The 18,657-nt window shown below is 37.8% G+C and overlaps 1 protein-coding gene across 4 annotated transcripts in view; it reads right to left on the reverse strand.

Annotated features, from left to right (window-relative positions):
* Window positions 1-18,657, reverse strand: part of AP3B2 (adaptor related protein complex 3 subunit beta 2) — a 905,004-nt gene that overhangs the window by 627,942 nt on the left and 258,405 nt on the right. For all 4 annotated transcript variants that reach the window (XM_044077817.1, XM_044077816.1, XM_044077814.1 and 1 more), the window contains exon 2: window positions 16,053-16,128. In XM_044077817.1, the coding sequence (XP_043933752.1) occupies window positions 16,053-16,128 (76 nt within the window). The remainder of the gene's footprint in view (window positions 1-16,052; window positions 16,129-18,657) is intronic.

An 18,657-nucleotide genomic window follows, 5' to 3' on the forward strand; every position in this document is an offset into this window, starting at 1 on the left:
TACCAGGAAAAGCCTGGAATAAAATCCTTGTCCTTGTTCCATAGCCGGTACCTTTTCTATAGCTCTCATCCTTAGTAAGTGGTCTATTTGCTGTAGAGCGTTTGTCTTTTGGTTTGGAGGTAGGTTTGGCATTCCCCTCTTCCTTGGAAGAGTATGGAAGTGAAACCTGTAGCCTTTGTCTATTGTCTGCAAAATCCATTTGTCTCCTGAAAGGTAATGCCAATTTGCTGAAAATAAGGCTAACTTTCTGCCTAAGGGTGCTTCTAGTTGTTCCCTGGTAGGCGGTTTCAGAGCCAAGTCACTGTGATTGTCCTGTGGAAGTGGTAGTGGCTGGATCTGTGGCAGTACTTCTCTGGCTGTTAGGCTGCCACTGACGTCCCCTGTAGGCACCTCTGGATTGACCTCTGCCTCTTGGGCGTCTATTTCTGCTTCTCTGTGCTCTGGTGGTGTCTGGAAAGGACCAATTCTTGGAAGGCCAGTTCCTACTAAACCTCGGAGGCTGGACCTGTAAGAATTCCTTGACTGTCTGGACAGATTTAGCTTTTTCTTCCACCTTCTTTAACACTTGCTGTGCAGGGGAACCAAACAAACTGTGCTTTTCCATGGGAGCATCTAGAAGCTTGGACTTTACATGGTCTGGTAAGAATTGTTCTTTTAACCATGCATGCCTTCTGATCACTGTACCAGTCATAGCTGATCTAAAGGAAGCCTCCAGTGCATCATAGCCGCATTTTAAGGAATGATTACTGACCTGCTGAGTGTTATGTACCAAATTCTGAAGGGACTTACAGTCTAAAGGCTCAGGTGAGGACAGCTTTTTAGTTAGCTGATCTAACAGGAATTCCTGATATTGAATCATGTGGAATTGACAGTTTAAGGCCCTGGCCGAAAGAGTAGCAGAAGTATACACTTTTTTACCCCATCTCTCTAAAGCCCTAGATTCTCTTTCAGAGGGGAGGGGGTTTTTGGAAGAGGCAGCTGCTACAGCTTTGGGGCCCTATGAAATAGTTTCAGGATCTGCAATAGGAGCCTTATACAAGTGATAATGTGTGTCCTGAACCCTGTAGTATCTGTCGGGCTTAGCAGGGGCCGGAGGGAGAGAGTCAGGAGCAGTACAAGCATCATTAAATGCATCATCCACAACTGTAAGTACTGGAGGAATAGCTAAAGGCCTATGCTGTGGCAAATGTAAAAAGGTCCTAAGCCTTTTCCTAGAGTCTGAAAAATCCTGGCCCTGCCATTGAAATTGTTCTCTCATAGCATGCAGGGTTTCCCCAAAGAAAATTCCTCAGGAGGAGAGGCAGAAGGGATGGAGTCTTCTGCATCTGAGTCCTCATATGGAGAATAAGGGCCTGATTCTGGGGATTTGTATCATCAGAGGAGTAATCAGTAGAAACTGGCTCAGGGGCTCTGCTCTAGGCCTCTTCTCTGGAGGTGGTTGAGAGGCCCTGTCAGGGTGAGGCTGGGATCCCTGATCAAAGAAATGAGATCCTCTGCTAGACTAAGCATTTGAGTACTAGAGCTAGCCCTGTGAGAAGGGTTTTAGCAGGCACGGTCTTTGTTGATTTAGCTGCTTTAGCCCTGGCAAAAGCCTTAATTGACATGGATGCGGGGGGGCCTAGGGGCTCCGTGCAGGAGTAGATATATCTAAGGGATAGTATCTGATAAATCCTGAGAACCTGTAAGAGCAGGTGGAATTTCCGTAGCATGTTCAGCCATGCTGGATGAGGAGGGGCTCAGGCCTCGAGAGGAGCCGAAGGAAGAAAGAAAGAACCCGTGGACTCCAGTTTCGCGGTTGAGACACTGCGGTGTTTGTGGTTAACAGTCCGGCACCCAAATGTCGGTCCTTTTCCTCCGCCCTTTTTTTTTTTTTTTGAGTCGAGAAGAGTCCGGTCCGGTATGCAAAAAGCAAAGCAAAAACTCCTCTAAAAAAACTCTCTGACCCTCCGACCCGGCGTTTGGTTGTGGAAACAAAGGAAGCAAGCTAGCAAGCCGCTGCGTGTGGGTCTGGGCTAAAACAAGGTAGCAGTAAGAGGGAAATCTTTATGAGGTATTTGTTTCCCACAAGTTAAACAGTTATTCACTTTTCTCTGACATGACTGAGGCAAGAAAGAGTCCCCCCCGGGGAGTTTTTTTTTTTAAGTGCTTGGCGCCACGCGGCAAGAAAGACTGAGGAAAATGGCGTTTGCTGATGCTTTATACCCGCTGAACTGCAGCTATGATGTCGGTGTGAAACATCAATCAGCGAGCCCAGACCAGACTTTGGAATCCGGCCGACCGAAGGGCTGCCTGAGGCAGGACAACCCATTTGTTAGGACTGCAGATGCATCCTTGAAGGACATCCTGTACAATGTTCTAATCGACTCTAAAGTGATCAATAATCTCTCGAGCAGTGAAATTCTGATAATTTGTCAGCTGCAGTTCGTAACATTTGCACTGGCACCAGAAGGTACCACACACAAACTGATGAGAAGGGGTAGTGGATGGTACAGCTCTGAGCATTCTTGCTATATGTAAAAATGAAATCTTGGGTGTGTATTGTGCTATTATAGTCAGGCACAAACAGCTGCACAAATTCCAGTATAGACAAAAAGAATTATGACTGTTCACCTTGAATGCATTTTAATATCAGTTTGTTTGTTTGTGTCTTTCGGCTTTTCCTGGTTAGGGGTCGCCACAGCGGAACTCCGGTCCACTAATGATTGGCAGTAGATTTTTACATGCTGGCTTGCTGGGCCTAATGCATAACCTTTAATGAAGGAATGCCGATTCACGCATGTTGCCACACAAAAGACGCTCTAACTGAGAATCGAATGGGCAACGTCTAACTGTGAGGCGACAACGCTACCAAAGCACCACCACCTCAGTAATACCTCATTTTATTACCTCATTTTATTTGCATGCCATTATTTGGTACTTTGCATTAGGTCTCACTGCAGTGGAGTATAACAGTATAATAAACTGCTATTAGCCTGCACAAAGGTACTCCAATTCTGGCACAAGTATACACTGTGTACTATGCAACTTGTCTATGGATCTTGGCCTTACTTTATCTAATTCTTATTTTTTCAGTTCACTCTTTGCACAGTAACCATTTTTCTGGAATTTCCACCAACATAAGCAGTTTTATTTGTTGCTGCATTATTAGCTTGTTTTCCCATATTGTTTCTTGAGCAATGTTTTTTGTCTGCTTGGTGGAACAGTTTCGAACATGCGCACCTCTTATTATGCCAGTTCTGCATAACCTAGGACTGATTTTAGTCAGGGAAATTCTGCAGTTTCTTTCATGAACTATTTTACATTTTCTTCCTACTCTGTGTTACTGTGTGCCTTGTATATTATCTTCCTTGTATAGGTTATCAGGCTTTCTAACTACCTTTTTTTAAGTATGTGCGTCATTATTTTAAGCTCTGTCCTTAACTTGTATGGTCTTAAACATTTAGGGTAGTGATGACTTCAAATGGTTTTATTCCACATCTAAAAGATTTCATACATTTAGAGACTCACTCTTTATCTGCTGTAGTCCTTAACATGTGTTCCTTTATACTATATTTACTTTTTAAGTCTAAACGTTACTCTGAAGATGTCAAAGAAGTAAGCAAATATAATCAAAATACCTCCCTCCCCCTTCTTTTTGCATACCATATGCCCACTTCTGAAGAGGAGAATAGGTATTTGGACCATCAGTGATGAATTCTGCAGTCAATTCAACTTGCTGTTCATGTAACGTCAGTCTTTAGTTACACTTCAAGTAAACAACAACATTAACTATATCATGATAAACCGATGTAAAGAACACCTAAATTAGTAGCACAGCTTAGGATTGCTTGGGTTGTGAGCTAAAAGTAGCTGCAGCTGTTATTATATAATCATAATAATATAGAATATGGCTTTTAATCTTAAAGCAAGCTCTAAGCAAAATGGTACAATAAAACTTTTGTAGTATGATTGCTGAGCAGAATATTATAAGTTGATTTTACTGTATTAAAGTTTTATATATTTTACTTATTTTGTTTTGTAATACAATTAATAAAGGCAGGTTAGTATACTTCATGGTATATTTTAATCAAAGGGGCTGGCATAAAATGGTGAACTACAGTAAAGTAATAATGAAATACTTGCCCAACTAAATATAACTTTCACAGTTAATAATATTTTGGGACAAAATTTGCAGAATGCTGACCTTACAGATTTACATTATGAATATTGAAGTGTTATTATTAAACTTTGTGTTAAAGAGTAGTTTTGTAATTACAATGTGAAACAAGGTTTCTTGTCCAAAATGTATTTTTATTTATTTATTTGGCATTTGTTTAAAATCATCTTTAGGGATGTAAATATGCAAGGACAATGCAGCTGTTCATGATGTGAGACTTCACATATGGCAGTTAGCAATTTTGGTGTGAAAATGTTGTACTTTTAATCAAATTACAAAGAAATATTGACAAATGCAGAGTCATAGGGTCAGATTACAAAAGATTTGCTCTCAGTCTAAGTCCCTTACTCCAGTACATTGCATTGGAGTAAATTCACTTACACGGAGAGCAGGTCTTTTGAAATGTGCCCCCTGGTATAGGCCTGTTTACAAATACAGCATACACCTAAGTAAGTCACTTACACTGAGAACAAGTCTTTCGGAATCTAGCCCATAATGTTGGCAATTTGTAAAGCTGGGGACAAATTTTTAGAATTCTTATCTTAGGGGTCTACATTATGAAATGTGTGCTGTCTAACAGATGGCATTTATGTAACTCTGGTTTAAAATGTTGAACCACAAGAACATTTTCAGGAAATGTTTGCCAGCTTAAACACAAATGTACTGCTTTGGTAGATACTAATACCTCTGGACTAAATTTTCAGAAAACTCATCTTATTATCCTCTGTTATGAAGCATGAAATGTCGTCGTACAATTCCATCTTAAAATGTGATTTCACAGTCACTATACAAAATGTCTTTTCTTGTCCAAAAAGCATTCTTTGGACTTGAAATCTACACAGAGGATGCAGTTATCCAGGACATGGTGGTCTCAAAGATGTCATTTTGCAGATGTGCTGTTAAAATGTTGAACTTTTATCACTGGCTTCATGGTGCAGAGGGATAAAGTTTTGACTATTACCAAGATGGCAGAGTTTGGCAAGTGGGTTGGGTGTAGCAGGAGCTAGGCAGGAGGAATGGGGATGAGTAGTCATCACTTACTTGCCTATCCTGGGTAAGTGAAGAAGCTTGTTCCACTGCTTTACTGACAATCGGGATATGATGGCAGCATGCGCATCAGCTGTGCTGTTGTCCCTGGAACTGGGCATGTTCAGTAGTGCGGATGCATGGGGACCTGTATTTCAAGCCAAATACATTGGCTATTCTAGAGATTAGGGAATTAGGACATAAAGTCCCTGATGGCTGTCTAGATGACTGCCTTCTGCGGGCTGATTGTCACCTTACTGAAGGAATGAATATGCTATTTGGTTATGAGAGGGCCAATGTTTGGCAGGCAGTGGGGGTAAAAAAAGGGAATATAAAAATATAAAATGCTGAAATGTTGAACTTTAAAAATGTATGTTCACCAAATTAAGCATAATCATAACTTTTACAGTCAGCAATATTTTGAGACAAAACTAGCAAAAAAAAAAATCATCTTAGGGATATATGTCGTAAATGTGAGTCTATATTACAACGTCAAAATCACAGGAGTCCGAATGTTGTAATATCGAACCTAAATGTTCGCAACACGAAAACAGCAAAGCCACGGCATACCGATTTTTTTTTCCTATGGAAAAAATTCGGTGAACTATTTTCACATCTTTGCTACTTACTCCACTGTCATGCGATCTCGGAGTTGGTATATTTAAGTAGGGGGGTGTGTGGGGGGGCAACCCCCCCACATTAATATAAGTTTAAAGTGTACGTGTTTTATTATTTTTTTGTACCGGAACAGCAATTTTTTTCCCTGGGGAAAAAAATCGCTGTTCTGTGTTTTCATACTTTTTGCGTTTCGAACTTTACAGTTCGATATTACATCATTCGAATTCCTGTGAGTTTGACGATATAATATAGACCACCTAAATGTCATTATACAATTCCATCAAAAAAGTGATTTTAAAGTCATATTCACTGTATAAAATGGCTTTTTATGAGAAATGTAACAATCATTGGCATTATTCATGAATGGAGTGCTACACTGGAAACATGAGCTCAAAATGATAAGAAATTATTAAGTGTTTGACACTTGTTAAAAGTTCCATAGAAAATAATAGCAAAATGCTGCAATTTGTCAGTAAGCACCTTGCTACTGAGAGATGAGAAGGAAATCATCGCTGGATTGCCAGCTAGCTCTCAGATAGGGTGCAAGAAATTGAAATAGGGGAAATTACCTCCACAAAGAGACCAGCCACCAGTGGAGTTCCTCAGGTTTATATGCTGGGACCTCTCCTGTTTGGCATCAAACTTTCTGAAGTAAAAACCAGCACCAAAGGGCTGTGGCTGACTAAGACTGCAAACAACTGCAAACTAAGAGCAGTCATTGAATCCCCAAATGACTTAGCCATCCTGCAGGAAGGTTTGTCTCAAATAAATAACTGGAGACAAAATCATGGACTGAAACTAAATGCCAAAAAATTAATTATTGTATCCTTTGAGAAGTCATTTTCCCCAGTGAACTACTGCAATGACAACATGTCCCTTAGAGTGACCCATTTATTCAGGATTTGGGAACTGACATGGACAGTGACCTAACTTTTGACTAGCATGTGTCCATTGTCATATGAAATTCCTTCTATATTGCACAGCTTATAAACAAAGGGATTGTGTCTAGATCTAGGGATGACATTGTCCCCATTTACTTAGCTTTCATTAGGCCAATCACTGAGTATAGTGCTTCATTTGCCATGTATCTGTCAGTGTCCCCTTCAAAATTTTGAATCTTAAAACTTTGAAACCCATATGATCGAAGACCATATGTTCAAAGTTTTAAAACTTCAAAATTCTGAACAGGGATCAGCATACAGCGCGGACTGGGAGATTTCCCTTGTCCTCGCTGTAGTGCAATCTCGGAGTTGGTATATTTAAGCAGGGGGGCTTGCCCCCTGCTATACACAGTTTATTTTTTGTTATTTGTGTTTTGCAGGTCTACTGCACATTTTCGAACATTCAAATGTTCGATCATATGGTCTCGGCCATGTGGAATTTGAACATTTCAACGTTCGATTATGTGACGTCGACTCATCTGTCCATACACAATCAACAACTGGGACACACACACACACACACACACACACACACACACACACACACACACACACACACACACACACACATACCTTACCAAAAGGATACAAGGACTAAAAAATAGGTCCTACATGGACCAATTCAAAACATTGTCACTATACTCAGCATCCTACACTCTGCTAAGTGGTGACTGTGTCTGGCATCTTCCAACCCAACACTGATGGATTTACTGCACATCAGCAAGTCAAATGGCATCGGAAATACTCTGTTTAGGAATCTAAATCTATTCTGAAACATCAAGTGAATGGTTTGGAGGGACAGGTATATCTCACAGTGGATAATGTTGTTCTGGAAAAGAATCTTCATCCATAAATCAAAGCTCATCCCTGTCCATATTCAAGTGCAGTTTGGATCTATGGATTGGAAAAGGAAAATTTACCCCATGACTGCCCTCTATATTACTAATAGATAGAGGGTGCACCTAAGTGCTTTATCCCATTCATAGGTCCCTCATAATATCTATGATGTGATCCCAGTTATTCTCATTAGGGGTAATATATAATTATTGACCATTGGATGGGTAAGGCCATTCTAACACCAAACTGGATAGGTTCATTTAAGCACTAAAAGGGAAATTAGCTAGGTTTAAGTACTTACCTATGAACTCTAGTCCAGAGAAGACAGCGGTGCTGCAGCTGTTTATAAAGTAAGTAGCATGTTTCTGGGAGGTAGACAGTGGGTCTGTAGTGGCACTGTTGGAAGGATTTTTGGTGACGACAGCTGCTTATTTAAAAAAAAAAAAACTGTGGATGTTTAGACCAGGAATTGTGCAGCATGCAGTAATCCGGAATACAACTCTCATTATGTTGAGTTGCCACTGCATGGCACTACTGTACTGGGTAGGAGTGTTAACTACTGTAGTGTTTTTTACAAAGGCAGCAGCAGCAGCCTGGAGCAGTAGACATTAAAAGCACATAATGCTCAGTGATCCTGAATTTAATTCTTGTGTACCGAGTCACTTGTGTATGGTATATTATACAACGACTGGCCATTAGCATTCAAAAAGAAGCATGCTGATTGGTCAGCCCAACCAGTGTGCCAGTTGTAAACTGAGAATATACCAATGATAAAAGTCAAGCTGTTAAAGTAACATTGCGCAGCAAGACTTTTTTTTCTATTATTATGTAATAGACACGCATTAGTCTGAATGAAAGAGACTCTGAAACTGAAATGCGTGTCATCATTTACTGACATCGTTCCTCATAACACTTGTTTTCCGACAAATCACTGAGGAACAGTCACTAAGTAATGACAGGCATTTCAGTTTCAGACTTTCTTTCAATCAGACAATGCACACATATTCACATTGTTTTTAAAGAAACGATTGAGAGGTACATATGAAACCACAGAAAATACAAGAAAAACGAGTGCATTCTACAAGCTAAAACATACCTGATTTTCCTTGTATTTTCCTGTCTCTCTTGTACCTCTAAACTGTTGGGAGGTTACACTTTTTGTCTTTCTAAAAAAACAGGAATGGAGATTGTCCTTTCTCTGTTGCTTGATTGCTAAACCAGTGATGCACTGTGTAAGCCTGGGAACGCAAATCCTATAAGCATGCACAGTACCTCATCAAAGAGCACAATCAAGAAACAAAGCTGTTATATAAAGACATTATTTAAGGAAGTAAATCAGCGTTGTTATATAAAGACATTATTTAAGGAAGTAAGTCAGCGCTGTTATATAAAGACATTATTTAAGGAAGGAAGTCAGTGCTGTTATATAAAGACATTATTTAAGGAAGGAAGTCAGCGCTGTTATATAAAGACATTATTTAAGGAAGGAAGTCAGCGCTGTTATATAAAGACATTATTTAAGGAAGGAAGTCAGTGCTGTTATATAAAGACATTATTTAAGGAAGTGAGTCAGCGCTGTTATATAAAGACATTATTTAAGGAAGGAAGTCAACTCTGTTATATAAAGACATTATTTAAGGAAGGAAGTCAGCGCTGTTATATAAAGACATTATTTAAGGAAGGAAGTCAGTGCTGTTATATAAAGACATTATTTAAGGAAGTAAGTCAGCGCTGTTATATAAAGACATTATTTAAGGAAGTGAGTCAGCGCTGTTATATAAAGACATTATTTAAGGAAGTGAGTCAGCGCTGTTATATAAAGACATTATTTAAGGAAGGAAGTCAGCGCTGCTATATAAAGACATTATTTAAGGAAGGAAGTCAGCGCTGTTATATAAAGACATTATTTAAGGAAGGAAGTCAGCGCTGTTATATAAAGACATTATTTAAGGAAGTAAGTCAGCGCTGTTATATAAAGACATTATTTAAGGAAGTAAGTCAGCGCTGTTATATAAAGACATTATTTAAGGAAGGAAGTCAGTGCTGTTATATAAAGACATTATTTAAGGAAGGAAGTCAGTGCTGTTATATAAAGACATTATTTAAGGAAGTAAGTCAGCACTGTTATATAAAGACATTATTTAAGGAAGTGAGTCAGCGCTGTTATATAAAGACATTATTTAAGGAAGGAAGTCAGCGCTGTTATATAAAGACATTATTTAAGGAAGGAAGTCAGCGCTGTTATATAAAGACATTATTTAAGGAAGGAAGTCAGCGCTGTTATATAAAGACATTATTTAAGGAAGGAAGTCAGTGCTGTTATATAAAGACATTATTTAAGGAAGGAAGTCAGTGCTGTTATATAAAGACATTATTTAAGGAAGTAAGTCAGCACTGTTATATAAAGACATTATTTTAGGAAGTGAGTCAGCGCTGTTATATAAAGATATTATTTCAGGAAGGAAGTCAGCGCTGTTATATAAAGACATTATTTAAGGAAGTAAGTCAGCACTGTTATATAAAGACATTATTTAAGGAAGTAAGTCAGAGCTGTTATATAAAGACATTATTTAAGGAAGTAAGTCAGCGCTGTTATATAAAGACATTATTTAAGGAAGTAAATCAGCGTTGTTATATAAAGACATTATTTAAGGAAGTAAGTCAGCGCTGTTACATAAAGACATTATTTAAGGAACTAAGTCAGCGCTGTTACATAAAGGTATTATTTAAGGAAGTAAGTCAGCGCTGTTATATAAAGACATTATTTAAGGAAGTAAGTCAGCGCTGTTACATAAAGGCATTATTTAAGGAAGTAAGTCATTGCTGTTATATAAAGACATTATTTAAGGAAGTAAGTCAGCGCTATTATATAAAGACATTATTTAAGGAAGTAAGTCAGCGCTGTTATATAAAGACATTATTTAAGGAAGGAAGTCAGCGCTGTTATATAAAGACATTATTTAAGGGAGTAAGTCAGCGCTATTATATAAAGACATTATTTAAGGAAGGAAGTCAGCACTGTTATATAAAGACATTATTTAAGGAAGTAAGTCAGCGCTGTTATATAAAGGCATTATTTAAGGAAGGAAGTCAGCGCTGTTATATAAAGACATTATTTAAGGAAGGAAGTCAGCGCTGTTATATAAAGACATTTTGTAAGGAAGTAAGTCAGCGCTGTTATATAAAGACATTATTTAAGGAAGTAAGTCATTTTTTCTTAAATAATGTCATTGTACAATGGTAATAACCAACTCCATAGTGTGATATATTGACAATTTACCCACTGTTGGCTTTGTTTAATCACTCAGGCTTTGCCCTTGTGATTAAACCACAAAAACTGTGGGTAAATCTTTAATATGTTGGCACATTAGGAGGATGAAGTGATTTTGATGAATGCTACCTACAAACCTTATATTTATTTATATAAACGGTTTGTAGATGATCTCTTTTTTATTTGGACTGGTTCATACATGCAGCTGATGCAATTTGTAGAGTATTTAAACGAAAGTACAAGTTTTTTGAGATTTACATCGAAAGCTTCTAGAACAATGATAGACTTTCTAGATGTAGCCATTATGAAAGATCATGAAGGTGTTTTTTCCACTACTTTGTATAGAAAAACATGTCAAAGAAATAGCATCTTATCTTGGGATAGCATGCATCCGGCATATGTATATAGCAATATAATAAAAGGACAAGGTATGCGGATATCTAGGTTGAATACTGATGACAGAACTTTTATGAATGACTTAGATACCTTTAGGGAAGAGTTGGTTGAACGTAAATATACTAGGCAAGAAATTGATTATAACCTTGGATATGTTAAAAATTTAAGAAGTACAAAAGCTAAACCTTATATGAGTAATAGAAATTTGGAGACTAGGGATATATCTGAAATTAGAAATAAAGATAATTATAATATAAATAAAGCTTTTTTAAGCTTAAAATATTCTAGTAATATTAACACAGTAAGGGATATTGTGAAACGGAATTGGTTTATTCTGCAAACTAATGCCCAAATTAAAGAGATCGGGCGTGATAAACCACGTTTTAGATATAAGAATAAAAATAATTTGATGAGGTTGTTATGTAAATCGGATAAACAATGTTCACAGAAGAAGCGAGTGTCCAAACCATATTTAATATCTTGTGGGAAGTGCAATATATGTAAAGTATTAAGTGTGGATAATATTTTCATACATTCCACGACTGGCATTAGATATGAATTTAGAGTAAATGCTACATGCGCCACTAATGACTTGATATATCTTGCAGTTTGCAATGACTGTACATCATTTTATGTAGGCATGACAAATAGGTCACTTCGTGAAAGAATTAGGGAACATCTTTCTGCCATTCGCAATGATGATGTTGAAAGAAGTGCATTAGCCAAACATATTAGGGTGAATGAAAGCCATACTTTCAGATTGTGGTTTAAGGCTGGGCGATAAGAAAAATGTGACTGAACAAAAGGAACTTTATTGGATAGTTATGTTACAGGCCGATAAATGCCCTGGTCTTAATGAACGGGCATCTATAAAACCTTTACTTGTTGCTAAAAGATTTAAGTAATTTTTAATATACCTTTTATACTTTTGTTTGATTATATATATATATGCATGTATTTTTTAATTTAGTGTTTTTTAGAGTTATACCGTTAAGGCTAGTAATTGATTGATTGATAATGCAAATGATTTAATCAATTATGTATTTAAATGGTATGCAAGTTTTCTTTGAATGAAGTCTGAAGAAGCATCTGTTGGATGTAAAAGCGCTTGCTTGGTACCTGTTTGATTCCTTGGATTTGAAATAAATCGTTGGTTTTATGCTGTGGTCTTCTCATCTCCATTCTTGCTATTTGTGTTCATTGTTCTACATTTTTGGAGAAGGTGAAGTTTATCCATAGTGGCTGCATTCGTTGTTCTTTTTCTTTACCTACTAAATCTTTAATATACCACACCTATGTCATGGGTTATTGCTATAACAGTACTGGGAGCATGTGGTAAAATGCAGTTAGTGTCTGGGGATTTTTTTTTTGTCTGTTTCACTTTATTATAGAAATATAGACAGTCTCTGCAGTATATCCCATTAATCGATCCTGAATATATTGCTGATACAGGAAGATTAGACATACTCAATATCTGTATTAATTTAGAAAAAAGGCTCTTGGATGGGATGGCACTGCAGGGGGTAGATGAAGAGTACTTAAGGGAGCATAATCGATTCAACTGTCCTGAGCAAATATGCATGGATTGATTGGTTCATTATCGATACCTGCTTTTCTGATTTCATTGCCATAGGCAGTGAGATATTATCACAGAAAGCAATGGGCATAAGGGAATAAACAGGTCTAGACAGTTCATTACATCACATATACAGACACGCTGCACTTTATTTTTGTAGCACACTTGTAGTTTCAAGTACATAGGCTTTGGCAGGGCAGCATGTACTGCTCTACACCGGAGTGTAGGACCATGGGGGAAGGGGTGACTCCGTGTTATTACTTTTCACTACATTTGCTCTCCTACAGTTCTCCAATCTGCAGAACAGATTTATTGATGAGCAACAGTAATCCAATAACTGTCAACAAAACTAATGACTGGTGTGCTGTAAATACTGGAACTTCAAAAATACTGGCATCTCTGAAAACATTTGAAGTATCTCATCGTTTTGAAACTTGATATCATCACTAATATCTTGGCAGTGAGCTGACACCTGAGCGTCAATCATCCAGCCAAAGTGAGCCCTGAACTAAGCCTGCATTTGGACAGTGGCAGGTAAGTCAGACTTAGAGTAGTCCTACTGATTAGACATACCTGAGAATGAGCACCACCTGCTGATTAGACATACCTGAGAATGAGCACCACCTGCTGATTAGACATACCTGAGAATGAGCACCACCTGCTGATTAGGCATACATGAGAATAAGCACCACCTGCTGGCAGACCAAAATGTGTTTAACTTAGTGAGATACTAGCAAATGCAAAACCAATTAACAATGGCAAGGCTCTATCCTGCTGCAACCTAGCACACAATTGTTTCACACAAATAGCAAATATTACTGCTCAAAGAAAATTGCATACTGGATTTGAATGGTTTCAGATGCTTACTTGCCAACTATGCTAAAAAATAAGTGTTGTTGCACAGGCTGAAATTATGTAACATGTTGCTACCGATGGAATAAGCATCTGTTGAACCAAAACATCTCCTGGTTCTGTCAAGATGATCATTGTCCTAAACCTGTGCTGCAACACCTGCTCTGTCAGTTCTCTAGTATTTGCTTATTTACTTTCTTTTTCTTATCCTCTTATGCAACGTGATTTCTGCAAGCTTGTTGTAGCATATTACAGTTCAAAGAGTTTCCTTTCTGCCTGACTTCTTGCTATTTTTGACAAGTAATTTATACCAGGCTGCTACACATTTACCTGCCTCAATCACCTGCTGTCCTAGACTAGATATAAAGTGTAACTGTTAATGTAATGGGATCCTCCAAATTCTAAAAGTCTGGACCTTGCTATGACTCAGGATTTGAGCATTAGCAGCACTTGTGAGGTAATGCTTCATTACATAACCATTGTGACAGTTTGATGTTTTAATTTTTAAGCCTAACTGTTCTCCAGAGAACATGTATGAAGAGATGATAATGTTTTATTCATCCAGGTTTCCACACACACTATCACTGCAATTGTCTACCCACTCTGTGCTGATGGAAACCTATAAATGCCACCTTCACGGCCTCCACAAGGGCCTGTAGAGTACACTGTTTTATGCCACTCCTTCCTTTGAGAAAAGAAAGCACACACTTTTCCATATAATCTTTTGGTCCATTTGGTGACCCTCTCACCACTGATCACCTCATTTAAACATGGGTCACAACACTGAAAATGCCTTATCTTTATACCACAGGGCCACATACAGATCAAATGCTTTGACTTCATCTGTGGCTATAAGAACTTCCTAGCTGATGTAACGAAACATAAACGGTAGCATTAACTGCACCATCAGTGAGGGTGAATGACAGTTTGTAGATGGACTTGCATGTTTTCTGATGTCACTGGAGTGAGTCTTAATTCCAAAAGGGTGCTGTAGGCATCCCTATACTTTAAAGTTTCAGATGTGGAATGTATACATTTTTAGTTCATTTATGAGATGATAAATTACTTTGTCAGAGATTAAGAAGTGCTGCTTTGTTTTGTTTGCTGAAGTGACATTTACTATGAAATGGTTTACATTAACAAAAAAGTTCAAACCATGACAATTAGACCTACACATATTACTCGATACATTTAACACAAATGTGTACACACAAGTGTGTACAATACATTTAGTTTAAAAAATAGCACAAGGACCTTTGAAAATCTGAGCATTAATTAAGTAAACAAGAACACCCCTACAATTACCACATAGATAATATCACTCAAACTGGCAGAGACTTAAGCACACATATGGAAAATAAACTCTTGTCTGACTACCACAGAACAACTTGTATTAGGAAATCCATCAACCTGACCCAACTAATTAGTAAGAGTATATTCTCCAGATTAAAAAAAAGTTATTGCCATCCTCTAGTCTTCCTTAATCCATCCCATGACAGAATATTATGCTGACTTTGTTTAAACATGTTAAACAATTTGATGAAACATAATTTGATGAAACATGATTCCTGACCAAAAAAAGTCTTGGGTATTTACTTCTTAAGATACATAGAGCAAAAAAGCTTCTACAAACTCCGATACAGTGACTTCTGCTTGGCCTATAAGGAACAAAGGATCCAATCCTACCAGATCTTGTTTTATATTCAGAACGTCATAACATCATCAATACCCATGCTTAGGACCTCAACTGATACCAACATATGAGCAGAACTTGTTAATAGGATAGATACTTCTCCTAAAGGTTCCCCTCCCTACATATGGAATAGGTTCATACTCCATATCAAACAAAGTAGCTCCCTACCTCTCTTTAAAGCCAGCTTTCATGAGTGGATGGAAAGCCATATATTCACAACCAAGGGCATCCTCACAGGCCATTACAGACAGGGGAAGCAAGCAGTTGGAACTGTAGTAGCTAGGCTCCTAAAGGGGAGTTGAACCAATTGCTTAGTATAGATCTTTGGATCTATAAATTACTGAGAATCAAATTTCTGAAGATTTGTTGTTTCTGTATCAGCCACCTGAACTCCCGTTTGTTAATCACAGTCAACAGCTGAACTCCCTTAAGACCATTTTACTAGAAGTTGCAATAATGTCTGCAGCACAACTCCTGAATAGCACAAATGTGGGGAAAGGAGAAAACTCTGCCAGAGTAAGCAGAGGAGAGATGCAAGCTGTGACCTTACAGTTACATAATAAGCACAGGAATTATGGTCAGGAAATAATAACATTAGAGAACTGGGAACAGGGAGATGGCACCTGACACATGCACTTCAGTGACTCACTGGGAAACTACCGTATAACCAAAGCTGAAATACTCACAGCAACAATCCTCTTCATTGCCTCCAGTTTCAGAGAATCCTTATTTCCATCCAGCATCTCCTTCAAATCATCATGTCTATAAATGAAAAAAAAAACAGTGTAATAACAGAATTCACTTTTACAAACTCCATCACTTAGCACATTTTCTCACTTTGTCAGGTATTTCTAATTCACTTATGCACGTCAATTTTAATTCAAATAACCATTAGATGATTTTGTTGATTTGCACTCTAATCATGACTTAAATAATTTAATGCAGTGATCTGTGATATACAGCAAGTTGTAATTCTTAACCCCCCTTCAAATTGTAACACATTGCAGATGTAACAAAAACAATTACAATGCAATAAATTCACTTTTCATGTTACTTGCTGTGTCTGCTTCTCAGAAGACTGAGAAACAATCAAGGGGAACATTCAGCTCTAGTCATTATGTGTACCTGGGAGGGAAAAATGTCAGACATATTTACCCAAATATATCTGGAAATTAGAAATGTAACCTTTGATCATTTACTAAGTGAATTTGGCAAACATGATCAAACTAAAGGGTATACATGGCAAGTTACCATTTGTTTTAACTACTTAATTTGAAAACTTAGTGCACAATACTGAAAGTCAGCTTTTTTTTTTTTTGTGAGTGTTATGGCAATTATTTACTCTGAAAAAGATACAGAGAGAAAGAGATTTAAAAAAAGCCATAACTTTGTAATTTTGAATGAAAAACCTTTTGCATTGTATACTAAAAGGTCAGACATATGATGCATTCAAGCAAACACTCCTGTTTATATAAAACTTTTCTTATCTCAAATAATTTATGCTCGGCACTCAGGAGTGGTTGTAAAGTTATTAAATGTGGGGAGGCACCATTACGCACAGTCTGCCTCCCTCACATACAGCCTGGGAGTTGGGCACCGGTTTTAGTGGCTAAGATATCAGGGAACTCTCTATTTCTAGATTTGCAAGTGAAGAAGATCCTGACTGCAGTGGTGGCTGTGGACATTAGAAAGCTTGTTGTGAGCACCTCATATTTGCTTGCGAAAGAGTAAGACGAAGCATAAGCCGAAGAAGACATTGGTGTAGCTGCTTTGTAACGGAGATGCTTTTTTTAAGACATGTTTTTCATTTTTTTGTTCAAAATGAAAGTGCAAATTGAAATAATGGCTGTGCCTGCTGATCTTACAGTCTCTATACTGTAAAGACAACCAGTTTTTAGTGAGAATCCATTTTTATCTTCTGAAACAAGCAATACTTTTTCTGGTTACAAAACTTTCTTTGGCCGAGTATGAATTCCTTGTGTTTTGGATTCTGGATTGGTTGGGTCTAATGACACACTGTACTGAGTGAGGATGGTAGGGGTCCCAGAATAATGCAGATGCTAGGAACTGTGATTACTGAGGGTATTTTGACAAAGCGGTGGGCCAATGAAAATCTGAAGGGGATTGTTATGAATTGTCTCAGTTATGGGTGGCCCATGTATCTGTTTCTGCAAAAGGTGATGCAAGGTTGCCAAAGAAGAAAACATACACATATTTAATGACACCTGGATGTGTACAAGGACAAAGAAGGAATGCTGGTTGTTTTTATACAGGACCTTTTTACTTCCATCAGATAGGCTATTCTTGGTAAGATCTCATGAAAAAGAGTCCCTCATTTTCGATTGTAGATACTTTTGCTCTTGCAAATGTTTTGCTTGGTGTTTTTGATATCAGTTTTAAAGAAAGTGAAGAACTACAGTGGCTGGGGAGGCAGGATATTAAATTAGAGTGCAGGTAGTATGGGATTTGAGCCCGCAGGACAGGTGCTTATTTTTTAGATCTAAATCTTCACTAGCAGATAAAAAAAAACAAGCCAGAGAAAAAGGTACATTACATAGCTACTTCCCTATCTCTGAAATAGATTCCCACTACAGATTAAGCTTCAGAAGGGAGCTGGACAATTGGGTGGGTATTCACAAAATTTACCCCCTGGCTTTACTAGACTGGCCCTCCTCAAGAGAGAAGGTTCAGTCTGGCAGTGGGTACTGGCATGGCATAAATGATTGAAGACTCAATTGCGTTGTATTTCCTATGATCATATGATCCTGTACAACTGTTACACTGGTATGGTTGGTAAGTTTTAATGTTTTTCCATGATGTATTGCTGAAAAACATTTTAATAAAAGTTGCATCTATCAAAACAAACATCATTGGCACTGCCTTTGATAAAATAAAACAACATAACTTTTGTGGGTGTTGACCTCAATATTCCATGAATGGCAGCTTCATGTTCTTCACTCTGCAGAATTATTACTGTGGAGGAAGGCAAAGCCCCGACTGTGCAAAGTCTCCCAATGAACATGTAATTCAGCTAAATGATGATTATTATTGTACAAGTATCAGGTACCAACTTCAGCCTAGAAATAAGGATGTGCATAAATGAATAGGTGTTTCTTTTAAAAATGACTGTATAAACATACATGTTTTTTCAACACCCAGTAAGGTGCCTGACATTTTCAACCAGGGATTACGAACTGAAGGTTAAGTGTTTGTGTGTGTGTGTGTGTGGGGGGGGGGGGGGGGGCAGGGGGTGCAGCCCTTGTCACAGTCCTTTTTTATTAGAGAAGAAAA

The sequence above is a fragment of the Protopterus annectens genome, chromosome 7.part0 (assembly GCF_019279795.1).
Source record: "Protopterus annectens isolate FY-2018-M chromosome 7.part0, PAN1.0, whole genome shotgun sequence".
Taxonomy (NCBI): domain Eukaryota; kingdom Metazoa; phylum Chordata; order Ceratodontiformes; family Protopteridae; genus Protopterus; species Protopterus annectens.